This window comes from Trametes versicolor (assembly GCF_000271585.1).
Source record: "Trametes versicolor FP-101664 SS1 unplaced genomic scaffold TRAVEscaffold_4, whole genome shotgun sequence".
Lineage (NCBI taxonomy): Eukaryota > Fungi > Basidiomycota > Agaricomycetes > Polyporales > Polyporaceae > Trametes > Trametes versicolor.
The window spans coordinates 2,076,804-2,100,824 of NW_007360324.1; the positions used below are offsets into that span (position 1 = coordinate 2,076,804).

Below are 24,021 nucleotides of genomic sequence, written 5' to 3' on the forward strand. Positions count from 1 at the left end.
CTGATCGGAGCGTAAGCGCCCAATGGCCTGACGCGCCGCTCAATTGGACTGAGGATGCTCGGCGGGTGTATGGAGTCAAAGCATATAAACATTAGCAGAAGTGATATACAAGCAGCGGATATGTGGGACGTTGTACAGGGGTATATCCTTCTTCATGAACTTGCAGCAGCAGCACTCTCAGCAGGCGCGGCCGGGGCAGCCGCCGCCTCCGTCTTCTCGGCGGTAGGAGAGCTCACACCTCCTCCGCGACCTCGGCCACGGCCTCCTCCACGGGGACCACCGCGGACAGCACCGCGGATACCAATTGATGCTTGAGGCTTCTTCTCGCCCTCTTCAGTTGGTGCCTCAGGGCCCTTGTTAGCCGGCTTCCAGTCGCGCGCCGGCTTTCCTGAGTCCCACTCGCGGCTTTGGATCTTTCATGGCGTTGTGAGTTGAATGGTTCGTAAGGGAGGGAGGAGATGTAGCGCACCTTGTCCAACTTACGGCGAGCGTTCTGCTCGCGAGCCTTGTCCACATTCTCCTGCACCTTCTTCATCTTCGCCTGCTTGGCGCGTTCAGCCGCCTGCGTCTTCTTGTACTCGTCCTCGTCTGCTTGCACATCCTGCAAGGCCACATGAGCCCAGGCTCAGTAGCACCTTCAGAGAAATCTATCCGAACCAGACGTCTCTGTTTGATCTTCTCGTTCTGCTCACGGATGCGCGCCATGCGCTCTGTGAGCTCGCCCTCGCTCAGCTTGTCCTGCACTGCGGTCAGGGCGCGTCATTATTGGTGGCCGCATACAAGGACGCACCCGCTGTGCACCCCCGGTCTTGACGCGGTCGGGGTTAACATACGGCTTCTTCTTCTCCTTAGAGTCCTTTTTGTCATCGCCAGCGTCGGTTTGCTCCGCATCCGGAGCTATCTCCGCAGATTCGTCCGCAGGTTGTGTAGCGCCCTCAGCCGGGGGAGCGTCCTTTGCGTCCGCGGAAGGTTTGGGTTCAGCAGGGTCTGGACTGTCCTTGATCTTGAGGGCAGCAAGGTCGAGGCCGAGGGAATTCGAGGCGGCCTGGTCAGGCAGCTGGTCGGCCATGGGAGGGAGAGATGGGGCTCCCAGCTAGGAGAGACTAGAATTGCCGAGACGCGGTAGGGCTGGGGACTGCGAGAGCGTGTGTGGAAGGGCGAACAGGGATTGGGCGAGCCGAGGCGGTCGACGGAGACGGATGCGGGCAGATCCCGACCAGTGATCTCATTCGCGGAGGCGCGCGCGCACATAAAAGCCTCCAGTCCCTTCGCCCCCTCTCCTCCCTCATCGATCTCATCGCCCACCATGTCCCTCTCCAACAAACTTTCCATCACCGACCTCGACCTCAAGGGCAAGCGCGTCCTCATCCGCGTGGACTTCAATGTCCCCATGCAGGAGGGCAAGGTCACCAACCCCGCCGTAAGTCTCTGATCTTACCTAGATTATCTACCCGACGCGACTTGCAGCTCACATCGCGTTCAGCGTATCGTAGCGGCGTTGCCCACCATTAAATACGCCATCGAAAATGGTAAGCCTATGTTGCACCAGTAAATTTGGATTGCTTCTGACTGTATGCACAGGCGCGTCCAAGATCATCCTGATGTCCCACCTCGGCCGTCCGGACGGCAAGCCCACGCCCAAGTACTCTCTAGAGCCCGTCTCCAAGGAGCTCGAGAAGCAGCTCGGCAAGCCCGTCACCTTCGTGCACGAGTCCGTAGGCCCCGAGGTCGAAAAGGCCGTCAGCGAGGCACCCAACGGCACCGTCCTCCTCCTCGAGAACCTCCGCTTCCACATCGAAGAGGAGGGCTCGAGCAAGGACAAGGAGGGCAAGAAGACCAAGGCGGACCCCGCCAAGGTCCAGGAGTTCCGCGAGGGCCTCACCCGTCTCGGCGACGTCTACGTCAACGACGCGTTCGGCACTGCGCACCGCGCGCACTCGAGCATGGTCGGCGTGAAGCTCTCCCAGCGCGCGGCCGGCTTCCTCATGAAGAAGGAGCTCGACTACTTCGCCAAGGCTCTTGAGCACCCCGAGCGTCCCTTCTTGGCGATCCTCGGCGGCGCGAAGGTGTCTGACAAGATCCAGCTGATTGAGAACATGCTGGACAAGGTCAACTCGCTCATCATCTGCGGTGGCATGGCCTTCACCTTCAAGAAGACGCTTGACAACGTCAAGGTCAGCAGAACGGACGGAAATTCATACGAGGGCAGACACTTACCGGGAGTTCACACAGATCGGCCAGTCCCTCTTCGATGCCGCTGGCTCCGAGAAGGTCGCCTCTCTGATTGAGAAGGCCAAGCAGCGCAACATCAAGATCGTATTCCCCGTCGACTACGTTACCGCAGATAAGTTCGACAAGGATGCCAAGGTAAGCCTATCTGGAGTCCGTCGTCATGAAGCGTGCTAAGCATCTTGCAGACCGGCCATGCCACCGATGAGGAGGGTATCCCCGACGAGTGGATGGGTCTTGATGCCGGCCCGAAGAGCCGTGAGCTCTTCCGCGCGACCGTGCTCGAGTCGAAGACCATCCTCTGGAACGGTCCCCCGGGCGTGTTCGAGTTCGACGCGTTCGCTGCCTCGTCAAAGGCGCTCCTCGATGCGACGGTTGAGGCCGCACAAAACGGCGCTACCGTCATCGTTGGCGGTGGTGACACTGCGACCGTTGTCGCGAAGTACGGTGCTGAGGACAAGCTGAGCCACGTCAGCACGGGTGGTGGTGCGAGCCTCGAGCTCCTCGAGGGCAAGGTGAGCAGAGCGACATTCGTTGATGCGGCCGTAACTGACACTTGTGTCGATGCAGACGCTTCCTGGTGTTGCCGAGCTGAGCGAGAAGCAGTGAGTGGACGCCGCGAGGTCTGAGGAGAATGCCAGAAGTCAATCTGTTGTATTCGTATTAGGACTTGGACAGTCAGATTGTAATGCTAGATAGAAGCTATGGCCAACCGCCGGATTAGAATAAACACCTACCTGTAACGAACTGCACATCTGGATGGGGGTGCGCACAGTGCAAATCGCAAGAAGACCGCAAGGGGCGCTGTGCACGCTGTCGCGGAAGTAGAAACGCGGCGCGCACGTGACAAACCGGGGCACCGCGTCTCGAACCTCCACCGTCCGTGTTCACCCAAACCCTGTCATCCTACCTCTGGCTCACTCTGCGACAAACGTCTTCGTCTCTGTTCTCGCCTCCCGCCCGTGCTGTACCGATACGTTGTACTTGACTTGCTTTGCTCCCCCTCATTCTGCCACTCTCTTGCCACCGGACACCCACTGACCGTCCGACCGTGTCTGATCCCGTAACTCTTTCATTCAGTCACTACCCTCTGCACACCCCATGGCGACCCCCTACAACCCTGGCGAATCATCAGGTCCCCCGCGTAGGCCGGACGTGAAGCGCAAACTTGTAGTAGTCGGTGACGGTGCGCGTGCACAAATCAACGTTCCTGACCGTCGCGCCTGAAACGCACCCTGTAGGTGGCTGCGGCAAGACGTGTCTGCTCATCGTCTATGCGGAGAACCGCTTCCCGGAGGTACGCTGTACTTTCTAATTAGTCAAGTATATAGCTTTACTGACTTTACGCGCAACAAAGGCATACATCCCAACGGTGTTCGAGAACTATGTCACGCTCGTGAACTTTGATGGCAAGCTCGTGGAGCTCGCGCTCTGGGATACGGCCGGTCAGGAGGAGTACGACCGTCTCCGGCCGCTGAGCTACCCAGAAAGCGATGTGATCCTGATCGTGTTCTCCGTCGACTTCCCCGTTTCTCTCGCCAACGTCCAAGACAAGGTGTGCATTTAGATTCCACAATCCAACTGTGTATGCCTCCGTGCGATACCCATAACTCAATCCTTCTCTCCCTGTTTGTAGTGGTATCCGGAAGTGGCACACTTTTGCGAAGGCGTGCCCTTGATCCTAGTCGCGACGAAGACGGACCTCCGGAGGGACGACCAGACACGCCGGATGCTCAACGCGCAGGGACAGGTGCCCGTAACGACCGAGCAAGGCGCGATGGTCGCGCGGGATATCGGAGCGAAGTATATTGAGTGCTCTGCGAAGACGGGCGACAACGTGCGGGAGGTGTTTAATCTCGCGCTGAAGGAGAGCATGCGGGGGCGGTGGGGGAAGATGGTGAAGCAGCGACGGTGCGTTATCACATGAGGACGGCGCTGTCCTACGAGAGGAGGGGGAGGATGGGGGCTCGGGAGGGCTGTCTCCCGGACGGGCACGCCTCGTATTCGCACAACAGACAGCCGCACAAATCCCGACCACACAGTGCACTGCGCTCAGCGCGCCCATACGCCACGACACGACGACAGTCACGCTCAACATCTGGACGTTCGTTCCGATCTACATACATCAGCATCACAGTAGACCTGTCCGCTGCCATACTGTACTGACATTTTCGCCTGCTTTTGGTTGTTATCAATCCGTTTTCGTGGACGCTCTGCTGGACAGCCGCCGGGCGGTCCTCACGGACGCGTGGAATAGGTAGAAGAACATGGCGAGCATGACCGCTGCGGTGCCGACGTCGACCCAGGCAAGGTCGTCTAGCGCGCCCACTGGGATTACAATGTCGAGGGGCTCATTAGCGGCGATGTCAGGTACGAGTGATAATGGTGAGGTCGGCCATCCAGTTAAGGAGGCGTAAGGCCGCAGGGTTAATGGAATATCGGCCGCACCTGCAGGAGTCCTCAGCACGTGTCTCGTCTCGTGTACATGTATGTTACGCACTGTTCACGTCCAGAGCGAAGAAGCCTACAGGTCGCTTCAGAGAGACGCTATAGGACGCGTTATGCGCAGTTGCCCCGGCCATGGGGCGGCCATAACGGGCATGCAAGGGCACTTCGAGCGTGATGTTTGCTGCTTGACCTAGACTAAGCTGGGACGCGTTGGCGGTCAAGAGGAGCACAGAGCCGTCAGCATCTACGGCAGACACGGGTTTCTCGAGGTCGGTCGTGCCCCAGAGCACGGAAGAGTAGCCAGGGCGCTGTGCGAGCTCGTATTGGTCTGCATACACGTGTGGGTCGAGGACGTACACTACGTGCAGCGTGCGGCCCGCAAGATAAGCCGAGTCCGGGATGGAGACAGTGGTGGAGAGCGTGAAATGGGAGCCCTGGCCGGCGAGGGAGGACGTGAGGGAGGCCATGGGACAGGAGGAGGTAGAGGAGCGGAAGCAACACGCGCACCGCGCAGCTCCGTTCCGCGCACGCGCCGATCAGCAGCCACACCCAACGCCCCGCCACCCCCAGGAGACCTTGAATTTGTGTCTTGCCTCCTCCCACCAACCCAGCCATGTCTGCTGCAGATACGCCCCACGGCAAGTCATCGCCAACGCTGACGCGGCGCGAGCTCGCCGCGGTCGATGGCGTGCTTCAGGATGTAGAGGCCGCGAACAAGAGCTCGCCTGATATCACCATTACCACCACCGCCGATGTGGGCACCCCGCCCGCCGTGTTCGGCGCAGGCGGTCCTATGTATGCTCCTCCAGCTTCGAGTCCGCGTAGCGGGTCCTTGACTTTCCCCGAATCTGTCGGCAGGCTCAAGCAGTTTGACCAGTCCAATGCGACGAGCCGCATTATGTCTCAAGCATCGACCCCGCGATCTGTGGTCGGGATCGGTGGCAAGGGTACGTGCTGGACGCGTCCTTGAATGCAACGTTATTGAGTGCTTGTGTAGGGGCGAAGCCTGATTATTCTGAGGCGAAGATCGTCCTCGCCATGGTGGGATCTCAGCAAGTGTGCGGTAGATCCATCTGCGATATTCACGCGCTTCTAGGTCGGGCTCCCTGCGCGAGGGAAGTCGTACCTCAGTAACAAGCTGATGCGATACCTGAAGGTACGCGTCGTTTCAAAGTCTGCCTTATAAGCTCTCACTGATATCTGCCGTGAGGACAGTGGCTGGAATACGACGTGAAGGTAGCGGTCCAGCTCCGCTTTACGCGGACTACCTCTCACATTTAGCTTAGGTTTTCAACGTCGGGCAGCTACGCCGCTCGCGAGCCCGACAGAAAGCCCAGCAGTCTGTATCATACCTAGCGTCCAGCAGTAGCGTCTACTGAACGAGTTACGTACAGGAGCGGTAAACGCGAAGATCACAGGGCGTCATACTTCAGCCATGTCAATGCCGAGGCAACGAGGATTCGAGATCAGCTAGCGAACGACAGTCTAGAAATGCTCATCCAATGGCTGCGCGAAGGCGGTAACGTCGGTATACATGGTAGGCGCGGCCATCCAACTACTGTTAACATCTGGGGTTCACCATGACGCTAGATGCAACGAACAGCACAATAGCGCGCAGGTGCACATACCGACCCGGCAATGTTCTGCGCGAGCTCACTACCCTGATCACAGGCGACAGATCGTCGAGCGGGTCTCCCGGGAGAAGGGCATCGTCGTGATCTTCCTCGAGTCGGTGTGCGACGACCCGGCGATCATCGCGGCGAACGTCGCGCTGAAGGTGTCCTCGGGCGACCCGGACTACAAGGACATGAGCCGCGAGGAGGCGAGGGCGGACTTCGAGCGCCGCATCCGCGAGTACGAGGCCGTGTACGAGACGATCACGGAGCCGCACCTGTCGTACCTGCGCATCAAGAACGTCGGCACGCAGGTCACGTTGTGCCATATCCATGGGTACCTCCAGAGTCGCATCGCGTTTTACTTGATGAACTTGCACCTCAAGCCGCGGAGCATATTCTTTTCGAGGGTAGGCCAGTGCCATGGGGTGCACAGAACCGGCGGAGCTGACAGGATTTTCCGTGCAGCACGGAGAGAGCCAGTTTAATGTGGAAGGTCTAATTGGTGGGGACTCGCTGCTGTCAGAACGGGGCATGCGCTATGCAAAAACGTTGCCATCCCTTATCACTGACAACATTGGCGACGCTCCTCTGACGGCGAGTTTGCACAGCGATACACGTTTACTCTGGCTCTGATGGTGGGCGTTTTCAGGTCTGGACATCCACTCTCCAACGCACCATCCAGACAGCGCAAGACCTGCCGTACCCAAAGCTCACCTGGAAGTCCCTCGACGAGCTGGACGCGGGTGTCTGCGACGGCATGACATACGAAGAAATTGAGGTAAACCTCACGGAAACGCACTTTCGTTCCTGCGGCTCATATTTTCACAGCAAGCCTACCCGGACGACTTTGCGAACCGCGACGAAGACAAGTTCAATTACCGCTACCGAGGTCTGCCTCTCGCGCTTTTACCAGCTTATACCCCTCCACTCACCACACCGCACCGCAGGCGGCGAGTCGTACCGGGACGTCGTCGTGCGGCTCGAGCCGGTCATCATGGAGCTCGAGCGGCAGGAGAACATCCTGATCATCGGGCACCAGGCGATCCTGCGCTGCCTGTACGCGTACTTCCACGACCTCCCACAGGCGGACCTGCCGTACATCAAGATCCCGCTGCACACCGTCATCAAGCTCACGCCCAAGGCGTACGGCTGCGACGAGGAGCGCTACACGCTCCCCATTGGGGCTGTCGACACGCACCGCCCGAAGCCGAAGGTGCCCCCGCCGAGCGGGCCCGCGGCGCACTCTTCTGCGAGGGAGTACTATGCGCCGCAGGCGTAAGCCAGTCCGCGCGTGAGTCGGAGGGCAAATGGGGCATTTGGTCGTCGGGGCGGGAACGGGAACGGGAACTTAGAAGGCGAGCACCAACACGGGGAAGGAGGAGCGGCATGCGCATTATTTGTACTACATATACACTGTAGAGATGTACGCGCACGGGCGCGGCGAATAAAGGAATGTATCACTAGGTCGTACAACTCTAGCTGGCTGCACCCAGTGCGGGCATGTGGAAGAGCCGTCCCAGCGACTCCTCCGCATGCGTAGTAAGTATGTGTGCGGCGGGCACGCCGCCGCTCTTTTGCCTAGATCTCCGGGTCGCGCGTCCTCTATGTAATATAAGGATAGTATATACGGTATATAATGTGCCTAGATCGAGCGGCAACTAATCAAGAACTTGCAGGGAGGGCGAGGGAGGGGGGGGACTAGGATGAGGGGGAGTGCGCGATGGCGAAGAGCTCGTCCGCGAACTTGACGTCGTGCAGCGTCTCGAGGGTGAGCGTCGCGTTGGACGCGGGCTCGTTGAGCCAGAGCCACTTGTAGCCGACGTGGTAGCGGACGGCGGGCAGCCAGCGCTGCGCGAGCCCGTCGTGCGGGTCGGACCAGCCCGGCCAGTCGTAGTAGCGGTCCACGCCGTCTAGGCAGTTGCTGCGTACGACGTAAGCTTGTCAGCTAGGAAAGGCGGAGGCGGGCGTAGGGGGACTCACAAGTGGACCATCTTGGGGAGGATGGCGCGGCCGCGCTCGGGGGTCTCGTTGGTGTGCACCTGGACGCGCACCTCGTGCGCCTCGTCCGCGTCGTCGTCGCCGAGGCCCTTCATGTACATGTCCATGAGACATGCGGACACCTCCCAGTCGTACGAGAGGTGCTCGAAGATGTCTGGGCGGTGGGACACGATTGCCCACCAGTACCCCTGGTCTCCAAGCTTTACGCCGTCATAGCGTACCCGTCCGCCGCCCGCGTCGACCGGTGCACCGAACATCGCGGTGAACGCAGACGGCGCCAGAGCCGGAAGCTCGCCTGGGCGGTGGTACAGCGAGGAGTCCATGAGACGCAGGGCGCGCAGCCGCGCGAGGTCGAGGAGCATAATGCAGGAACAAATGCGGTTCGCATTATGCCACTCGGGCTCGGACTGGTCCGGGTGGAAGGGCATGGCGATCGCGGTGTCGGGTGCGAGGGCGCGGAAGTGGGCCCAGAGCTGGGCGGGGTCGGAGACGAAGAAGGCGTCGGTGTCGACGAAGATGGCGCGCGTGACGGACGCGGGGAGGATCTCGTGGATGAAGAGCTTCATCAGCCCGGCTGTGCGCGGGGTCAGCGAGGGATGGGCAATGGAGGTGAGAGCACGTACGGACGCCGGCGGCGTGGTCGGTGTTGATGGCGCCCTCGCGGTCGATGCGGGCGACCATGCTCTCGCGCGGGATGCGGTAGAAGCGGACGAGGATGGGGTGCTGGGGGTGTGTGAGGAGCGTGAGGCGTTTCTCGAGGTACTCTTGCGCGGTCTGGTCGCAGATGATGTGGAATTCCAGCGGACTTGAGCTGTACAAGATGATGGACTGGGCCGATGTTAGTTAAAGCATGCGAAGTGCCTGTGCGAGCGTACCTTGATGAGAACAGCGCCTTCTGCGGCCGATCCTTCGGAAAACATGATGAGGGCAAAGGTGACTGGGTCGGGTGCGGGCAGCGAGGCCGCGAGCTCTTGTGGTGTAGCCGTGGAGGGCTCAGGTTGGGTAGTCGTAGGCTTTGCAGGTATATGGTGGCCGTGGGGTATGCGCGCATGGGCGTCGTCAAAGGCCGGGCGGTATGATACATCGTGGTCTGCGAGCGGCGAGGGGATATCGAGCGACTGGGCTGCTGGAGTCGAGTCGCGGAGGTGGTAGGTGGCGAGGAGGAGGACAGAGACGACAGCAGCGAGAGCGACGACGATCTGGCGGAACTGGAGCGGTCTGCGGCGCATGTCCTTTGCGCGGGCGAGCCAGGGGGCGGGGGCGGGGTCGCCGAGGATGGGGGACGAGTCGCGGTAGAAGGAGGACATGTCGCCGGGGAGGAGGGCGGGCGGATTAATTTTGTAGGCGCATACTTATGTCTGAGATAATAAACGAGCGATGACCGTCGTCGTTGATCCTGTTGCACTGCGACGCCACAGACGCGTCGCGCGTCATTCCGATCGCCCGGCTTCTTCCTCCGCGAGTCTCTTTGCCTTTCTCCGCACGTGTCGTCCGCCACTCTGCTGCTCCTTCCCCGACGCGTCTGCCCGCGGTCGCTGGCCTGCTTCACGCGCGCCATGTCCAAAGCTGGAGAAGGTGCGAGGGCCAGCTCACAAAAGAGCCGAAATGCGCTGACGCCCGCTTATCGCCAGGCTCCACTCGGAAACGCGCCCTCGATTCCCCAGACCCCGGCCCATCACGCAAAGCACCGAAGCGTATGTTCTCAACTCCCGCAGCAATTATCGCTGACGAGCGTCGCAGTGTTCCCGCTCTTCGACAAGTCCAGCTCCGTCGAGAGCGCGTCCGCCTTCCGCTGGCTCTCCCCCGCCCTCGGGCCCAGGCGCTCCTGCCTGCATGCCATCAGCGGTGACCCGAAGCCGTCTGCCAAGGTCGCTGCCTTCGACCTCGATGGCTGCCTCATCCAGGGCACCTTTCCGAAGAAGGGCGCCCCGCCCAAGTTCGAGTGGTGGCGTCCCATAGTCCCAAAGAAGCTCAAACAAGTCCACGATGAAGGGTAACGTATATCCGCCCACCTTCCCTGCCTTGCTGATCCTTCTCCCGCAGGTACTCCATAGTGATCCTCACGAACCAGGCTCTCCGTACGCAGGCCCAGATAAACGACTGGAAGAAGAAAATCCCTCTCATCGCGACTGCCGTGCGTCTAGTGCGAGGTACCACATCTCGCAACTGACATCCACTGACAGCTCGCGGACGTCCCCTTCCGCCTCTTCGCCGCAACCGAAAAGGATGGCTATCGGAAACCCATCCCCGGCATGTGGTACGAGCTCGAGCGCATCTTTGCCCAGGACGGCGTCCACATAGGTCGGCACCGTACGCCTCCGTTGCACACTCCCTGACATGGTTGACAGATCTCGCTGCGTCCTTCTTCATCGGCGACGCCGCTGGCCGCCCGAGCGACCACTCCTCCACCGACCGCAAGCTCGCGCTCAACATCGGCATCCCCTTCCAAACGCCAGAGGTGCGCACTCGCGTTCATGCTCGGCGCGTCTGATCGAATCTGTCCCGCAGGAGTACTTCCTCGGCCTCCCTGCGGCCAAGTACGTCATACCTGGGTTCAACGTCTCCTCGCTTCCCGCAGACGGTAAATCGCGCGCATCCCCTTCTCCCGTGTCTCGCTCACGCGAATTCGCACTAGCACCGCGCATGGAGCCCGCAGACCCGCCGCTCCTCCCCGCGCCGTCGTCCCCGGAGCTCGTCGTCTTCGTGGGCTACCCTGCGCTCGGCAAGACGTCCTTCTTCCGCGCGCACTTTGCGGACGCGGGGTACGTGCATGTCAACCAGGACACGCTCAAGACGCGCGACAAGTGCGTCAAGGCGGCCGAGCAGGCGCTCGCGGACGGGCAGAGCGTCGTCGTCGGTGAGCGACCCCACTCTGCAACCGTATCTCCAAACAGTGGTCGTCTGACACATATAATGTCCAGATAACACCAACCGCGACAAGGCGACGCGCAAGTTCTACATTGCGCTCGCGAAGAAGCACAACGTGCCCGCGAGGTGAGCCGACGCCGCACCCGCCTCTTCTTCGCTACCGACGTACACTGCTGACCGGGCGCAGGTGCATCTACTTCGCGGGCTCGATCGAGCTGGCGTGGCACAACAACCTGTTCCGCGCGTTCGCCCTCCCGCCCGCGCTCGCCGCAGCCGAGGTGAGTCTATCTGTCTGCCCGTGCTGCCCGGGGTCTAACGCGAGCAACCCTGCTGACAGGCGCGATGGGCGCAGCCCAAGCGCGATCTGGTGCCGTATGGCGCCTTTACGGGCTTTCGCGCGGACTTTGAGGAGCCGCAGGTTGAGGAGGGCTTTGCGGAGGTCCGGACGGTGAACTTCGTGTTCGAGGGCGACGAGGAGGCAAGGAGGCGATGGGGGATGTGGCTGCAGATCGACGGGAAGTAGCTAGACGGCGGTAGGCTTCGTCGACTCTGTGGCACTTTGTAGTACACTGTGTATCATATGTAGCTTCACGCAAGGCTCTTAGACGGTTTGCGAAGATTCAATGCGATCGTTGATGTCTAGCACGTTTGGGGTGGTACAATGGTGCTCTACAGGGTCCCGTCTTCGTATACATGCGTACAGTGGCGCTGCTGACTATTATTTTCTGGGCGTGCTCCGGCGGTGGTATCATTCTCATTCGTCCTCGACCTTCTTCAACCCGCTCACGTCCCTCGTTCCTCTGCAAGGCAAGTCAGCTTCGAGCACGCTTTTCGCCTGCGGTTCTGCACGGAGAGACGTACTGCAGCGGCATCCCGAAGATGTCGATCGAGTCGATCCGCGTCTCGTCCTCGCCACCCTGATTCGACACCACGAATATCTGTCCAACGCACCCCATCGCCCGTCAGCACCACGCACCAGCCATAAAATCGTGCTGAGAGGATCCCGGGGGGACTACGCACGTGGAGCGAGTTCACGGACTGGAAGCGCACGAAGCGGAGCGGGACGCGGCGGCCCTCGCGCACGTCGTCCGCGGAGAGCTCGAGCTCCTGCAGCACGCTCGCGCCGTCCTCGACGTCGTCGAAGCTCAGCGACGGCTTGTTCGTCACGAGCCGCAGCGTGCGCGGCGCCTGCGCCTCGCTCGCGCTCCGGATCGCGATCGAGCGTACTTTTACCGCTTGGTTGAACTGTGGCGGCGGCGGGGGTTCGGGCGGGCGGGGTGCACGCAGAGCGGGTGTGGGCGTGGGGTGCATACATGCATAGGCGGGAGAATATGCTCAGTGCCATTGAGGGGCGAGCGGCGGGTGGCGGGACGTACGGGGATGCTGAGGAGGAGCTGCTCGTCCGCGTCGCTGAGGACGTACGCGCTGCCCGAGTTGGGCTTCTTGTCAGCGACAATCGTCTTGAAGGTGTGCTCCTCCGACTCGTTCAAACACGTCAGCTGCGAGAGGTCAAGGTACTCGAGCAGCGAAACCTGCCATAGCACGCGAGGTCAGTGAGCAGCCGTTTTCGCGCCACCGCGTCCCGAACACGGCGATCGGGGACCCATCGTATATATGTACCTCCGGTTCAGCCATTGCGCCTGTAGATAGAGAAGTTTTGGAGGCGTTTGGAGGGGTGTTGGTGCGAGCGGGAAGGAGAGGACGGATATGGTCTGGATTAAGGGTATGTACAGAGTAGTACGTATGTCGTAATGCCACACTCGCAAGATTAGATAAGATCGAGAACCAATTGACCGAATTGCAGAAAGCAGACGCGACGACGACGAGCCCAGCCCACACAGCGAACACAAGCGTTCCGAGCCCACCGTCGCTATACAATCACACACTCGTCCTTCGCGTCCTGACGTGTCGGCCGTGCCATGTTCGCCCGCTTGTTTCCATTCCGCTTCATCTCCGTCAGTCGGTTCATCGCCCTCTTGTTTCCTTGCGCTGAATAAGGTGACGAGCTAAGATGAGTGACTCAAGAAATGCGTAACTGATAGGAAAGAACTGACCTGCTGCACGCATGTACCACCGCTTCGCGAACTCGACGTCCTGCTTTACGCCGATGCCCACCTCCGCGTAGTACCCGACCGCGTACTCGGCCTTGCTTAGCCCCTTGTTCGCCGCGCGCCGCGCCCACAGGTACGCCTCCGAGTCGCTCTGCTTCAGCACACCCTCGCTGCCCGTCAGGTACCACCCACTCAGCGCGAGCTCCGCCTCCGAGTGCCCCTTCTCCGCCGCTTTCGTGTACCACGCGATTGACCGCCGCGGGTCGACCGGGCACGTGAGCGTCCCGTATTCGTAGCACTGCCCGAGCTTGAACTGCGAGTGCGTGTATCCGAGATGGCCTGCGCGCGTGTAGAGGTCCTTTGCGTACGCGGGGTCGCATGGGACGACTCCTGAGCTAGGGTTCTCGTACAACATCGCAAGTTCGTGCAGCGCGTGCGGGTTCTCCTCGTCCGCCTGCTCCGCCGCGCGTCGCAGCCAGCCGATCGCCTCGCGTGGGTTGGGCTGCTGCTTGAGCAGTCCGCGCAAGAGAATAACGCCGAGCTTGTACATCGCCGCTGTATCACCTAGAGAAGCTGCTTTCCGGTAGAAGGCCGCGGCGCGCTGCGGGTCTGGCTTCGTGCCCGCGCCGATCTCGTTGCAGACAGCAACACGGTAACATGCCGCAGCGTGGTTCTGCTTCGCGGCTTGCAGGTAAAGGTGGTACGCTCGCTCGTGGTCGACCTGCAGCCCGAGCATGCCCGTCCCGTGGCAGTTCGCGAGGAAGAACTGCGCCTCGTCGTACGGCTGGCCCTGTGTGGCGAGCCGGCGGATGACCTTGAGCGACTCCGCGATGAGCGAGTCGCGGTACTTGCGCAGCCCGCGCTGCTCCTTCGCGTCCTGCCCGATCTTCTTCGCCGCGTCGATCAGGTACTTGGCGTACTGGAACTGCGCCTCCGGATCAGGGTCGTCCTTAATTCGCTGGCGGTACTGATCAATGTACTCCTTCGTGTACGGCGGCGCGCTCAGGTCTATCGCTTTCGTCTTTTGCGTGCGAAGATTCACGGATGCAGTCGTTTCTGAGCGTTGCAAGCGCGGACGATTCATCTCGAAGTCGGGCTCTTCTTGTGAAGGAGGGAGGCCCTGCTGGAAGGACGAAGCATTGGATGGTCCCCTAGTCAGACTGCTTTGTGATCCCTGGGGATATGCGCCCGGTGGACCAGGCTGATATGGCCCCGGGCCGAGGTAGGGTACAGACTGACTAGGGGGCATCGGGCCGCCAGGACCTTGTTGATAACCATAGGGTCCAGGTGGGGGCGGGTAAGGTGAACCAGAGGGACCTGGAGGGGGGTACGGTCCGCGCGATGGACCTGGAGGAGGATAGGGAGACGCAGACGGTCCTGGGGCGTATTGATGGTTCATCGGCGGAGGTGGCGGGGCACCACCAGGAGGAGGTCCCATGCCGAGCACATCCGACGCCGCAGCATAGAGATGGTTGAAATCGCCGGCAGGAGGCGACACGTTGTACTGAGGTTGGGGCCCACCATGTCCCTGCCAGCCAGGGGGCGGGGGCGGGTACCCACCATGTGCATATCCGTTATGCGCGGGCTGGAACATAGGGTCCTCGTATGAATATATGCTCGTGCCGTCTGTCTCCGTGGACGCGTCCGGGGGGAGCGAGTCGTGTCCGTCGCTATACATGCTCACATAGCCGCTATTTCCGCTGCCGCCAGAGTGCACCGAGTTCGAGCGTAGTTGGCCGTCACGACCGGGAGGGTACCGGCGCATCTGGTCGGGAGACAAGGGTAGACCGCCGCCCAGAGATGGGGCCATTCGCTGAGGAGACTGCATAGAGCGAACAGACATGGATGTGCCGGCGCGAGGGATGGGATCGCCTACGGGAGGGCCCCTGGAGGGAGGTCCGCGCTGGCCGATATGCATGTTACCGAACTGGTCCGCGACGCTGTTGGGGTCATATGGCGGTGGCAATGGAGGGACGGTGTCATGTTCTCCATATTGATACTGATCATATTGGATCTGGGTATTGATCGTAGGAACGGAGCGGTTGTGGTGTAGCATGAGGGGCTGCGTCGCTGCTCACGGGGGAGAGTTACATCGCGGTGGAGAGGGACTGTTAGGACGTTCCGCGGCCGCGTGAGGCGTGATTGGGGCTCACTGTTATCCTGTCCATTTTGTCCGTTTGAGTGGCCGTGCCAGTCGTCGGGATCAGGAGGCCCGCCGTGAGCAGAATAGTCATCCTGGGCTGGGAGAGGGGGACTGTTCCATTGCTGGCCGTTGGGAGGAATACCTTGGCGACGGGATTGCCTGTCTGTGGGAGGAGAGGATGGCTGCTGTTCTTGCTGGTCGGACATCGCGTTCACCGAGGGCTGGACGGTCGTTACACGCGATGAGTGCCAGAAGAAAGAGCAAGACCGGAAGCAGCAGCGACCAGGATGGGCGGGAGCCGGGGGGAGGGGGAGAGGAGGAGATGGATGTGGAGAGAGGGACAGAAGTGAGAAGACGGAGCACAGCCGGCGCTACGGGTCTGCATATGATGGTCTCCTCAGCTGCCCAACGTTGTCCTCGGCTCACCCGTCCCATGCATCACCAACTCCCGCGTGCTCACATCTGTCCGCTAAGCATCGTTCACGAGGGGCGAAGCAGAATATATATACAGCCACGTCTGTGGACAGCCAATAATGATACCACTATAATCCTATCTGCACCAATCAACTCCCTGCGCTCACTGTCACTAACGCAGTGCCATCCTCCTCCTTCGCCGTGCTCGGTGCGGGTGCATGTTCCTGAGCTTCATGCATTACCGAGTCCGGATCTGTTGGCCCAACCGAGGACGCCGCGGGCGGTGGGTCCTCCGCAGTCTGCCCAGCATCCGCTATAGGCTCCCGTTTCGAGTTCGGCGCAGAGGACGAAGCTGAGGATGGGCTCGCATGCCACACCCAGTTCTCGAGCACCCTCTCCACCCTATGCCTCTCCAACCCCTTCGCCGTCTTGCGCACTTTCACGATCACGTCCCGCTTCCGCTCTACGTGCACCTCATCCCCGCCCTCCTGATCCTCCTTCACGTCCTCGCCTGTCCACTCGCCCACCCAGTCCTTTGACCTCGTGTTTGGTCTCCGCGCCTTCATCAGCTTGCTCTCGCGTTCTGTCGGCCGATCCTCCACCCGATCCCAGGACGCCCGCTTGTAATTCCGGAAGAGCTCGATGCCGTCCTCATCCAAGGCAGTACGCTTGCGCTTGTTGCCGGTGCCGTTCGTGCTGCCGTCGCCGTTGACTGCGCCTTTCGCTTTGCGGTGACTCCGGCCGTCGTCGTCGCTCGCGTACCCGGCTGCATGCCGCACCCGCCAGCGCAGCTCTCGCGCAAGAGCGGGTGCGTCTTTGATGCGGTCGCCCGGGACTTCCTCCTTTGCCTGGCGCTTCGCGGGATCTACGCCGCGTTCTATCGTCCGCGACTCGGCCACCAGGAACTCGGCGAGAGCTTCCACGGAGTCGAGGACTCGGGGCGAAAATTCCTCCTTTGCCTTGAGGTCGCGCAAGTACTTCTCGCCGGCATACCAACATAGTCTGCACTGAGTTTAGTGTGCGTCATATACACGGTGGAGCTGCGGGTCTACCTTGCGAAGAAAGGGAACCTGAACTTCTTCGGGACGTGTGTCGCTATCTCGATCTCTCGCACGCGTAGCTCTGTGGTGCATTCGATAAGCATAGAGCAATGCAGCGTTGGAGTGCGAACTCACGCGTCGGGACATTATATGAATGCAAGAAGTTCCCTCCGAAGACCAACGTGTCGACAGGTGTGTACTGTCGAACAAAATGAGTTGAAGCTGGACGCAAGAAGACGCGAATGAACTCACGACCGCATGTATCCAGCCGGTAGGGATGATCATCGTGTTCCCGGTTGTTAATTCGACCTTGAACACCTCGTCGCACATATCGCCGAGCCACGAATGGTTCTGGACCTCAGTTCCTGACCACCGTTCGTAAGCGGCCAAGTTCGCATGGCTAGGGCGGATGAAGTAGAAGACCTGCACTGGGTTAGCAACCGTGTCGTACCGATCGACTGCGCCGTATATTCTACACATACCTTCGATCCATGCAAGATGTGATAGTAGACCGAGGATCCCGCGAAATCAACGTGCCAATCCTGGGGCAGGCGAATGAGCTACACAGAACGAACATAGACCGCGGCGACTTACTGTCCACGCACCGCCAACACCCATGAGACAGTACAACTGGACTTTTGGATAGTTATGTCCACGGCCCTTCTTTGTGTTTGGCCAGAACTTCTCCACCCAGTCCAGCTCGCGCACAATCCTTGGCGGCAGGACCTTGTCGGCCAAGGGTGTGCCCGATATCTCGAGGGAGATTACGTTGCGTATCTTGTCGCGCTTCGAGGGCTCTGTATTCCAGTACTCTAGCCATTTGCCCAGCGTCCAGTTTGGGGTATTTGACTGCGTTGCAACGTCTACGCAGCAACCAATATGACGACATATAAGCTTCGGTACTACGGCGCGCACACACACGCGCCAACTCCTTCATATATGCACACGCACCGATGACCTCGACTGGATGGTCCTCGCCCAGAGCCTCGACCACATCGTCCACCGTGAACCCCGCAGGCGGCATCTTCATCCCAAGGCCCTCTTCCGTTTCCACCAGAATGGGCTCTTTCATGGCGCTCTCATCGCCCTCCAGCCACTCAATCCCGACCTCACTGCCCGGCATGCGCGCGAACGGGTCGCGCTTGATAACTTTGCCCTCCATCATGCGCAGAAAGCGGCTCGGGTCCGCCTCGTTTCCTGCATTCAGACCTGCGTAGTCCCGCTGCATTTTCTTGCGCGCGGACTTGCGCGCTGGGGGCTTCATCGTGATCACCCGCGCGGGATCCGCGTCGAGACACGGTCGGCAGAACCTAACCAGCATACATGAGATTCCATCTATCTCGAAAGCCCTGCCGCGGTACGGAAAAGTACTACAAAGGCGAGAGAACTGACCATTTTCCGATGGTGTCGAGGTCACCACCCTCGCCGACGCACCGCCAGTGGAACCACGTCTTGCACGCGTCGCACCGGACCCATTTCTCCTTGTCCGCGGCGATAATCGGCTCGCCCTCGGGGCGCACGGTGTTCTTGCACGCTGGGCACTTGTCGTCCTCGTCGCGTTCGCCGTTGTCCTCCCCGTTTCCGTTGTCCTCCTGCGCTGGTTGAGTTTGTGCATCGTCATCGGTGGCGCCTACCGTGTCCGGCGTCTTCTCGGTTTGCGTTCTCCCGGAACGGCGTCGTGCGCGGGCCATGGTGCGAATGTCCCTTGGAGCGCGGGGGACGGCGCTGGGTGGGTAGGAGCGGAGATTGGGCGTGCACAGGGCCGGGTGGACGCGAGAGGATGAAAGGAGGTGTGAGACTGGTGAAGAGCCCGTGAACGTTGCGTTCAGCTCCCAGTTGGCTCCCAGACGCCAGCAACGATGCCCGAAAAGGCGCGGGACGATCGCCTCTCTCGGCCCGTTATGCATATGGCCACATTGCTCTTGATGCTGGTCTCTCTCAATGCTCTCGATGCTGCACACTCTGTCTGATGTCAGATCCAACGTCAAGTCCATTCACGGTGGTACCGATGTTGCGCTATAACACAGTGTACTGTCACAGAGTCTAGCGAGTGTTGCTACTAAGCGACGTATAATACGGATGAAATGGAAAGGTATGCAGCAGACAATGCAACAGCGATCGACAAACAGCGACTCATCCTACATCAACCCCCGGGCCTCTTCTATCGCCCAAGCACCTTCTACTGGTTCGCGCACTGCACGCGCGGCTGCTCGTCGTCCTCGTCCATCGCGTCCTCGCCGGACGCGCGCTCGCGCTGCCGCTGGTCGACCTCGTCCAGCTCGACCTCCTCGAGCGTGATGTTCCCCGCGAACTTCTCCACCGGTTGCCGCGGCGGGAGCGCCTGCTCGAGCAGGGGGATGACTGTGGGGTCGATGTGATCGGGGAACTTGACCGATACGCGCACGAACAGGTCGCCAGGTTCGTGATGCCTTTGTGAGGGCATGCCCTGGCCGTGAATAACCTTCAGATCGTCTGCAAAGAGGTCAGCAACGAAAGGGTGGGTTTTTGCTTCCGCTAGCTACTCACCGTTCTTGAGGACTTCTCCAGGGGGGATAGTGACCACGAGTGCGCGGTCATCCAAATGCCGAATCGTGAACTGGCCACCAGCCAGCGCTGTGAGCAGGTCGACCTCCTGCTCGTAGAACAGATCGGTGTCTTGGCGCTTGAAGCGGTCGTGCGGCCGCTCCTCGATGACAATGATCACGTCGCCTGGCGTGACGCCCGGCGCCTGGTCGCTCTCGCCACGGAAGGTGATCGTTTGGCCACCTTTCATGCCCTTGTCGATGTGCACCTCGAGCATCTTCTTCTCCGCGAGCACCTTCTTGCCGTTGCACTGCTTGCACTTGTCCTTGTGGTTGATGATCTCGCCCGAGCCGTTGCAGTCGTCGCACGGCTGCTGCAGCTGCTGGATCATCGGGCCCATCTGCCGCAGCGTGATCTTCACGCCGCGCCCGGAGCACGACGTGCACTGGCGCACCGCGCCCTCCTTGCCGCCCTTGCCCGCGCACTTGGCGCAGATGACGTTGCGCGTGAGCGCGAGCTTCGTCGTCTTGCCCTTGTAGAGGTCCTCGAGCGTGACGTGGATGCGGTGCACGAGGTCTTTTGTCTTGCGGGGCCCGGGCGAGCGCGAGGGCCCGCCGCCGCCCCCGAAGAAACCGCCGCCGCCGAATAGCTGGCTGAAGAGGTCCTGGAGCGGGGGTTAAGAGGCTGGATTTTTTTTGCGACGCCACCGGGACACGACGTACTTGTGGGTCCATGCCACCCATGCCACCTGCATCGCTGAGACCGGCCTCTCCTCGTGTGTCGTACGCCGAGCGTTTCTGGGGGTCGGAGAGGATCTCATATCTGCTCGGGCACGGATGCAGAGGATATGATGAGGCGGGAACGCTAATGACTGACGAAAGAAATGACGTACGCGTGGGTCACTTCCTTGAAGAGTTCCGGGTCGCCGCCCTTGTCTGGATGGAGTCGTAGCGCCCTAGAGCCCGGCGGGTTAAAATGCGATCATGGCAGGCTGAGATGGGGGCATCTAGACACACTTTTTGCGGTACGCTTTCTTGAGCTCTGATTCGGAGGCATCTGGGGAGACCTCGAGGAGATCGTAGAATTTGCTGTGGCGGGATCAGATTAAGCGATCGCGCGGGGCGGGCGCGGGGGACCTACGTTTCCTTGACCATGTCTGGGTCGCAAGGAGGGGATGTAGGGGGTTCGGGAGGTGTACAGACAGACGGAGAAAAGAGGGAGGATGGGACGGAGAGGGAGACGGTGGCTCGCTCAGCGCAGGCGATAAAAGCAGCGGCCGCGATCGAAACGCATCGAAGGCCCTCGAACATTCGTCCGCCATCACTCCCTTTTCTGGCAGGCGCCCTCCAATCCGATCGCAGTCTCCCTCACTTGAACTCCTTTGTCACTGCAGTACACTGCGAGCACACTGCTTCGGCCACGGGCGATGCTACTACGACTACAGGCCCTTGCTGACATCCGGATACACGTCGAACCGCCGCTGCGTCGTCACCGGAATCCCCGCACGCGCCTCTTCGAACGTCTTGGGATCTGTCATGTTCTCAGTCAGCGCTCCGACCCTTCTCGAATCTCTACCTGTCCTGGTACTTACCAACGCGCGCGTATACGATGTCCTCGTCGTGCTCCGTCTCTGCGATCACCTTGCCCCTGCACAGTCTGGTCAGATTAATCCTATGCGCGTGCGGTGCGCCTTACATTGGATCGACGAGCATTGAGTGTCCCCACTAGATATGTACTCAGTTACCCACACTTGCATTGCATGCACTGCGTTACTCACAGCATGGTATCCTTGCGTGAGATCACGGGCGGGGCTGCACATGGCGAAATATACTTGGTTGTCGACCGCACTGCGACGATCGTCATGAGTCTAGGCTTCGAAACCACATTCCCATGCACGTACCGCGCACGATTGAGCAGCTCCCAGTGGAGAGGCCCGGTCGTGGTGTTGAAGGCGCTAGGATATATCAGCACCTGACATCCTGGGGTGCGGGAAAGGTGAGCACGAAACTGCGCGGTGTGAAAGTGAAGGTGCAGGCGGACCTTGTCGCGCGTTGGTCGCGGCCAGTTCAGGGAAGCGGACGTCGTAGCAGATTCCCAATCCAATGCGCGCGAATTCTGCGCAGCGGGTCAGCTTCGGACTGGTTCATGCGTGCCTGTGTATTACCTGTGTCGAAGTGGTTGATCGTAGTGCCTCCGCTGAGGGTCTCGCTTTCCTGTGCCACGATATGTGAGTAGGCGGTGAGCTACAGCAGATGCTGAGTTGCTCACCTTGAACCTGATCTTCCCGGGAATATCGATATCGAAAAGATGGACCTTGCGGTGCGTTGCGATCAGCTCCCCTACGCAAAAGATGAGTACTGCGATTCCCGGTGTGAATGGAAGGGCGCACCTTGCGGAGAGTACACGGTAGCGGTGTTGTATAGCTTCCCTGTACCAGCCTCGCGCTCGGGAATGGTCCCTAAGAATATACCAAGTTAACGAATGCCTTCAGAGTTCAATATTGCTACCCACCTCCGATGAGCCAGACACCCTCCTCTTTAGCAGCAGTAGAGAGCATCTGGACTGTCTGGCTCTCGGAAGCCGCGACATCATAGGGCTCTCCAGGCGTATACGAGATCGTCTCCGCGTATTCGGGGAACTTCAAGTATCCATACAGGGAGTTGAAGCATTCCTGCGCATGGGGGTGAATACGGCGAACTAGGAACGCGGTGGCATGAGCTTACCGGCAAGACAACAAGATCGGGCTTAGGCGACGCGCCTGCAGCCCTCTTGATCATTTCTCGCGCATGTTTGAGGTTGGCTATCGAAGGTGTGTGTTGGAGGAATGGATACGGTGCGGTCGATAGTGAGGGTGCGCACCGTCTTTGTCGGCCCCAATCTGTCCGAGCTGGATGAGAGCGAGATTGAAGGGTTTGAACGTCGGAGCTGATGACATGGCGCGTGCAAGTGATGTAGACCGAACGAGAGAGTGGGGTGCGATCCTGGATAGTAGGAGGGACATGCGTGAGGCCGTCCAAGGCTCGCGGCCCGCCGTCGTCCCTGGTGAGTCGATTATCGAGAGGGTGCGAGTAGATAAGATAAGATGTCCGGTGAAAAGCAGTAATAATGAAGATATGATCGGGGATGACCCTGAAATGACGCAACGATCGAATCGGGAGATGCAGATCGTAGCACTGGTTGCCGGGCGATCGCCTAACAGTCGTTCATCGATTCACCCGTCTGTCCCTTCCCACTACACCCCCACTGCACACAGGTCAGTATTGCAGCAATCTTATGAGGTATCTAGCTCATAATCTTGGGTAGGAACAACCACCAGCTCGAAGCATAGATAACGCGGAGATGACCGTGCTCGTTATCTACAACCCCGTCTGTGGAGACCGCTCCGCCAAGGCTCTCTTCGACGACCATGTCCTCCCACTTCTCGCGGAGCACAACATCACACCGGACAAGGTTGTCGCAACGGAAAGTAGCGGCCATGCTGGCAAGATCGTCGCAGACTTCCTGGCTTCGTCCGGCGACCAGGAGCAGCCTGTCTCCGTCGTCCTAGGTTCAGGCGACGGGACGCTCCACGAGCTGATCAACGAGCTCAACAACACCCCGACGAGCAAACCCCTTCCGAGGATACACCTCGCGCTAGTCCCCGCAGGCACCGCGAACGCGCTCTACTCCTCGCTCTTCCCGCCCTCCGCGAACGACGATCCCATTCAGTACAAGCTCAAGTCAGTCCGCGCCTTCGCCTCCGGGACCCACCGCTCCTTCCCCCTCAATCTCGCCGTGAACGTGATCTCACCGCCACGTGCCGCACCCCCGGCCAAAGCCCCGGCGCCGCAGGTGTCTATCTCTGCCGTCGTCGCGTCGACTGCGCTGCACGCGTCCATCCTGCACGACTCGGAGGCGCTGCGCACGGAAGATCCGACGATGGGCCGCTTCAAGACCGCCGCGATGCAGAACATCACGCGCTGGTACTACGCGTCCATCAAGCTCTTCCCGCGCACAGGCGCCGGGGTCGTCGAGGTATACGATCCCGCGGCGGGCACGTTCGTGCCGCACGAGGAGAGCTCCGAGGACGAGCCGATCGTGGACCTCGTCGGCCCCTTTGCGTACTTTCTGTCGACGGTGAATGTGGACCGCCTCGAGCCGGCGTTTAGGATCACGCCGAAGGGGAAGGACACGCCGGAGCCGGGGTCGGCCGCGCTGGACTTGGTGTTCGTGCGGCCGATGTGGGACCCGACGTATACGATGGACTCGGAGGAGGCGCGTAAGGCGTTCTCGGAGAAGGCGGTCGCGGTGCTTACGGCGGCGTACCAGGACGGGGCGCATGTCGCGCTGCGGTATGCGGAGGACGGGAGCATTACCACGGAGGGAGACGGGCCTTTAGTCGTCGAGTATGTGCGGTGCGGAGGATGGGAATGGGACCCGGTAAGTCGCTGCTCCTCGGCGTACTTAGAATGGGGTCTGACCTATACATGCAGGACGACACTGACGAGCGTGCGCACTTCGTGTGCGCGGACGGGGACATCCTTACCATCCCTGCAGGGGGCAAAGCACGGTGCACGGCAGCGACACCTATGAACGACAAGACCGGCTTCGCGTTATATGCTTGAGAAAATCGAGAACGGGACGGAGGATTCGAGGAGAGCACGCTGTAGAAGAGATACCAATGCTTGTACGATCATGGGGATTTGCTCCGA

At 60.4% G+C, this 24,021-nt stretch overlaps 12 protein-coding genes across 12 annotated transcripts; 5 read left to right on the plus strand and 7 right to left on the minus strand.

Moving 5' to 3' along the window:
• Positions 1-71: 71 nt before the first annotated feature.
• TRAVEDRAFT_71007 (uncharacterized protein) lies at positions 72-1,120 on the minus strand. The gene is made up of 4 exons (XM_008038727.1): positions 791-1,120; positions 658-738; positions 470-601; positions 72-413 (listed from the first exon to the last, which is right to left on the minus strand). The coding sequence occupies exons 1-4, from the start codon at positions 1,067-1,069 to the stop codon at positions 153-155; spliced, it is 753 nt and encodes a 250-aa protein (XP_008036918.1). The 5' UTR covers positions 1,070-1,120; the 3' UTR covers positions 72-152.
• Positions 1,121-1,298: 178 nt separating this feature from the next.
• TRAVEDRAFT_146294 (phosphoglycerate kinase) lies at positions 1,299-2,978 on the plus strand. The gene is made up of 6 exons (XM_008038728.1): positions 1,299-1,420; positions 1,484-1,529; positions 1,582-2,174; positions 2,233-2,367; positions 2,418-2,744; positions 2,800-2,978. The coding sequence occupies exons 1-6, from the start codon at positions 1,307-1,309 to the stop codon at positions 2,836-2,838; spliced, it is 1,254 nt and encodes a 417-aa protein (XP_008036919.1). The 5' UTR covers positions 1,299-1,306; the 3' UTR covers positions 2,839-2,978.
• A 352-nt stretch (positions 2,979-3,330) lies between these two features.
• Positions 3,331-4,156, plus strand: TRAVEDRAFT_45934 (uncharacterized protein; the record flags this gene model as incomplete). The annotated part of the gene is made up of 4 exons (XM_008038137.1): positions 3,331-3,415; positions 3,471-3,526; positions 3,587-3,784; positions 3,866-4,156. The coding sequence occupies 4 exons, from the start codon at positions 3,331-3,333 to the stop codon at positions 4,154-4,156; spliced, it is 630 nt and encodes a 209-aa protein (XP_008036328.1).
• A 264-nt stretch (positions 4,157-4,420) lies between these two features.
• Positions 4,421-5,144, minus strand: TRAVEDRAFT_45935 (uncharacterized protein; the record flags this gene model as incomplete). Its single annotated transcript, XM_008038138.1, has 2 exons — positions 4,421-4,677; positions 4,730-5,144. 2 exons carry the CDS (start codon positions 5,142-5,144, stop codon positions 4,421-4,423), a joined length of 672 nt encoding a protein of 223 aa, XP_008036329.1.
• Positions 5,145-5,287: 143 nt separating this feature from the next.
• Positions 5,288-9,045, plus strand: TRAVEDRAFT_57857 (bifunctional 6-phosphofructo-2-kinase/fructose-2,6-bisphosphate 2-phosphatase; the record flags this gene model as incomplete). Its single annotated transcript, XM_008038292.1, has 15 exons — positions 5,288-5,472; positions 5,536-5,624; positions 5,675-5,718; positions 5,774-5,833; positions 5,893-5,913; positions 5,964-6,016; positions 6,072-6,214; positions 6,268-6,295; positions 6,349-6,700; positions 6,759-6,887; positions 6,943-7,071; positions 7,122-7,182; positions 7,241-8,214; positions 8,274-8,865; positions 8,915-9,045. The coding sequence occupies 13 exons, from the start codon at positions 5,291-5,293 to the stop codon at positions 7,570-7,572; spliced, it is 1,623 nt and encodes a 540-aa protein (XP_008036483.1). The 3' UTR covers positions 7,573-8,214; positions 8,274-8,865; positions 8,915-9,045.
• An 802-nt stretch (positions 9,046-9,847) lies between these two features.
• Positions 9,848-11,746, plus strand: TRAVEDRAFT_71011 (PNK3P-domain-containing protein; the record flags this gene model as incomplete). Its single annotated transcript, XM_008038729.1, has 11 exons — positions 9,848-9,866; positions 9,923-9,985; positions 10,032-10,284; positions 10,335-10,425; positions 10,475-10,592; positions 10,640-10,749; positions 10,800-10,872; positions 10,927-11,148; positions 11,213-11,285; positions 11,347-11,437; positions 11,497-11,746. 11 exons carry the CDS (start codon positions 9,848-9,850, stop codon positions 11,680-11,682), a joined length of 1,299 nt encoding a protein of 432 aa, XP_008036920.1. The 3' UTR covers positions 11,683-11,746.
• A 26-nt stretch (positions 11,747-11,772) lies between these two features.
• On the minus strand, positions 11,773-12,862 carry TRAVEDRAFT_165702 (DUF1000-domain-containing protein). The gene is made up of 5 exons (XM_008038730.1): positions 12,780-12,862; positions 12,536-12,691; positions 12,180-12,404; positions 12,021-12,097; positions 11,773-11,959 (listed from the first exon to the last, which is right to left on the minus strand). The coding sequence occupies exons 1-5, from the start codon at positions 12,792-12,794 to the stop codon at positions 11,914-11,916; spliced, it is 519 nt and encodes a 172-aa protein (XP_008036921.1). The 5' UTR covers positions 12,795-12,862; the 3' UTR covers positions 11,773-11,913.
• A 167-nt stretch (positions 12,863-13,029) lies between these two features.
• Positions 13,030-14,459, minus strand: TRAVEDRAFT_119013 (HCP-like protein; the record flags this gene model as incomplete). Its single annotated transcript, XM_008038731.1, has 2 exons — positions 13,030-13,148; positions 13,214-14,459. 2 exons carry the CDS (start codon positions 14,457-14,459, stop codon positions 13,030-13,032), a joined length of 1,365 nt encoding a protein of 454 aa, XP_008036922.1.
• Positions 14,460-15,916: 1,457 nt separating this feature from the next.
• Positions 15,917-18,498, minus strand: TRAVEDRAFT_119197 (Clavaminate synthase-like protein; the record flags this gene model as incomplete). The annotated part of the gene is made up of 8 exons (XM_008038732.1): positions 15,917-16,769; positions 16,820-16,889; positions 16,943-17,006; positions 17,060-17,230; positions 17,290-17,349; positions 17,402-17,670; positions 17,759-18,117; positions 18,200-18,498. 8 exons carry the CDS (start codon positions 18,496-18,498, stop codon positions 15,917-15,919), a joined length of 2,145 nt encoding a protein of 714 aa, XP_008036923.1.
• Positions 18,499-18,778: 280 nt separating this feature from the next.
• On the minus strand, positions 18,779-20,549 carry TRAVEDRAFT_146311 (uncharacterized protein). The gene is made up of 6 exons (XM_008038733.1): positions 20,471-20,549; positions 20,347-20,418; positions 20,223-20,285; positions 20,053-20,152; positions 19,334-19,994; positions 18,779-19,279 (listed from the first exon to the last, which is right to left on the minus strand). Exons 1-6 carry the CDS (start codon positions 20,482-20,484, stop codon positions 18,987-18,989), a joined length of 1,203 nt encoding a protein of 400 aa, XP_008036924.1. The 5' UTR covers positions 20,485-20,549; the 3' UTR covers positions 18,779-18,986.
• On the minus strand, positions 20,531-22,349 carry TRAVEDRAFT_28212 (carbon-nitrogen hydrolase). The gene is made up of 12 exons (XM_008037938.1): positions 22,190-22,349; positions 22,054-22,130; positions 21,842-22,001; positions 21,720-21,788; positions 21,599-21,669; positions 21,495-21,543; positions 21,371-21,445; positions 21,231-21,309; positions 21,108-21,177; positions 21,026-21,054; positions 20,922-20,977; positions 20,531-20,860 (listed from the first exon to the last, which is right to left on the minus strand). Exons 1-12 carry the CDS (start codon positions 22,263-22,265, stop codon positions 20,769-20,771), a joined length of 903 nt encoding a protein of 300 aa, XP_008036129.1. The 5' UTR covers positions 22,266-22,349; the 3' UTR covers positions 20,531-20,768.
• A 320-nt stretch (positions 22,350-22,669) lies between these two features.
• Positions 22,670-23,934, plus strand: TRAVEDRAFT_118975 (uncharacterized protein; the record flags this gene model as incomplete). The annotated part of the gene is made up of 2 exons (XM_008038734.1): positions 22,670-23,749; positions 23,803-23,934. 2 exons carry the CDS (start codon positions 22,670-22,672, stop codon positions 23,932-23,934), a joined length of 1,212 nt encoding a protein of 403 aa, XP_008036925.1.
• Between the last annotated feature and the right edge of the window lie 87 nt (positions 23,935-24,021).

What these genes read in the sequence shown, in the direction of transcription:
- TRAVEDRAFT_146294 (XM_008038728.1), top strand. Translation starts at nt 1,307, where the DNA reads ATGTCCCTCTCCAACAAACTTTCCATCACCGACCTCGACCTCAAGGGC. An exon ending in GCAAGGTCACCAACCCCGCC is followed by an intron (nt 1,421 to 1,483) that starts GTAAGTCTCTGA and finishes CATCGCGTTCAG; the next exon opens with CGTATCGTAGCGGCGTTGCC. An exon ending in TCGAGCTCCTCGAGGGCAAG is followed by an intron (nt 2,745 to 2,799) that starts GTGAGCAGAGCG and finishes GTGTCGATGCAG; the next exon opens with ACGCTTCCTGGTGTTGCCGA.
- TRAVEDRAFT_146311 (XM_008038733.1), bottom strand. An exon ending in AAGAAAGCGTACCGCAAAAA is followed by an intron (nt 20,286 to 20,346) that starts GTGTGTCTAGAT and finishes GCCGGGCTCTAG; the next exon opens with GGCGCTACGACTCCATCCAG. An exon ending in TGGGTGGCATGGACCCACAA is followed by an intron (nt 19,995 to 20,052) that starts GTACGTCGTGTC and finishes CCCCCGCTCCAG; the next exon opens with GACCTCTTCAGCCAGCTATT.
- TRAVEDRAFT_71007 (XM_008038727.1), bottom strand. Translation starts at nt 1,069, where the DNA reads ATGGCCGACCAGCTGCCTGACCAGGCCGCCTCGAATTCCCTCGGCCTC. An exon ending in AGACCGGGGGTGCACAGCGG is followed by an intron (nt 739 to 790) that starts GTGCGTCCTTGT and finishes ACCGCAGTGCAG; the next exon opens with GACAAGCTGAGCGAGGGCGA. An exon ending in CTCGCCGTAAGTTGGACAAG is followed by an intron (nt 414 to 469) that starts GTGCGCTACATC and finishes ACGCCATGAAAG; the next exon opens with ATCCAAAGCCGCGAGTGGGA.
- TRAVEDRAFT_165702 (XM_008038730.1), bottom strand. An exon ending in AGTCCGTGAACTCGCTCCAC is followed by an intron (nt 12,098 to 12,179) that starts GTGCGTAGTCCC and finishes TGCGTTGGACAG; the next exon opens with ATATTCGTGGTGTCGAATCA. An exon ending in ATCTTCGGGATGCCGCTGCA is followed by an intron (nt 11,960 to 12,020) that starts GTACGTCTCTCC and finishes CTTGCCTTGCAG; the next exon opens with AGGAACGAGGGACGTGAGCG.
- TRAVEDRAFT_28212 (XM_008037938.1), bottom strand. Translation starts at nt 22,265, where the DNA reads ATGTCATCAGCTCCGACGTTCAAACCCTTCAATCTCGCTCTCATCCAG. An exon ending in TCAATGCTCGTCGATCCAAT is followed by an intron (nt 20,978 to 21,025) that starts GTAAGGCGCACC and finishes CAGACTGTGCAG; the next exon opens with GGGCAAGGTGATCGCAGAGA. An exon ending in CATCGTATACGCGCGCGTTG is followed by an intron (nt 20,861 to 20,921) that starts GTAAGTACCAGG and finishes AGAACATGACAG; the next exon opens with ATCCCAAGACGTTCGAAGAG.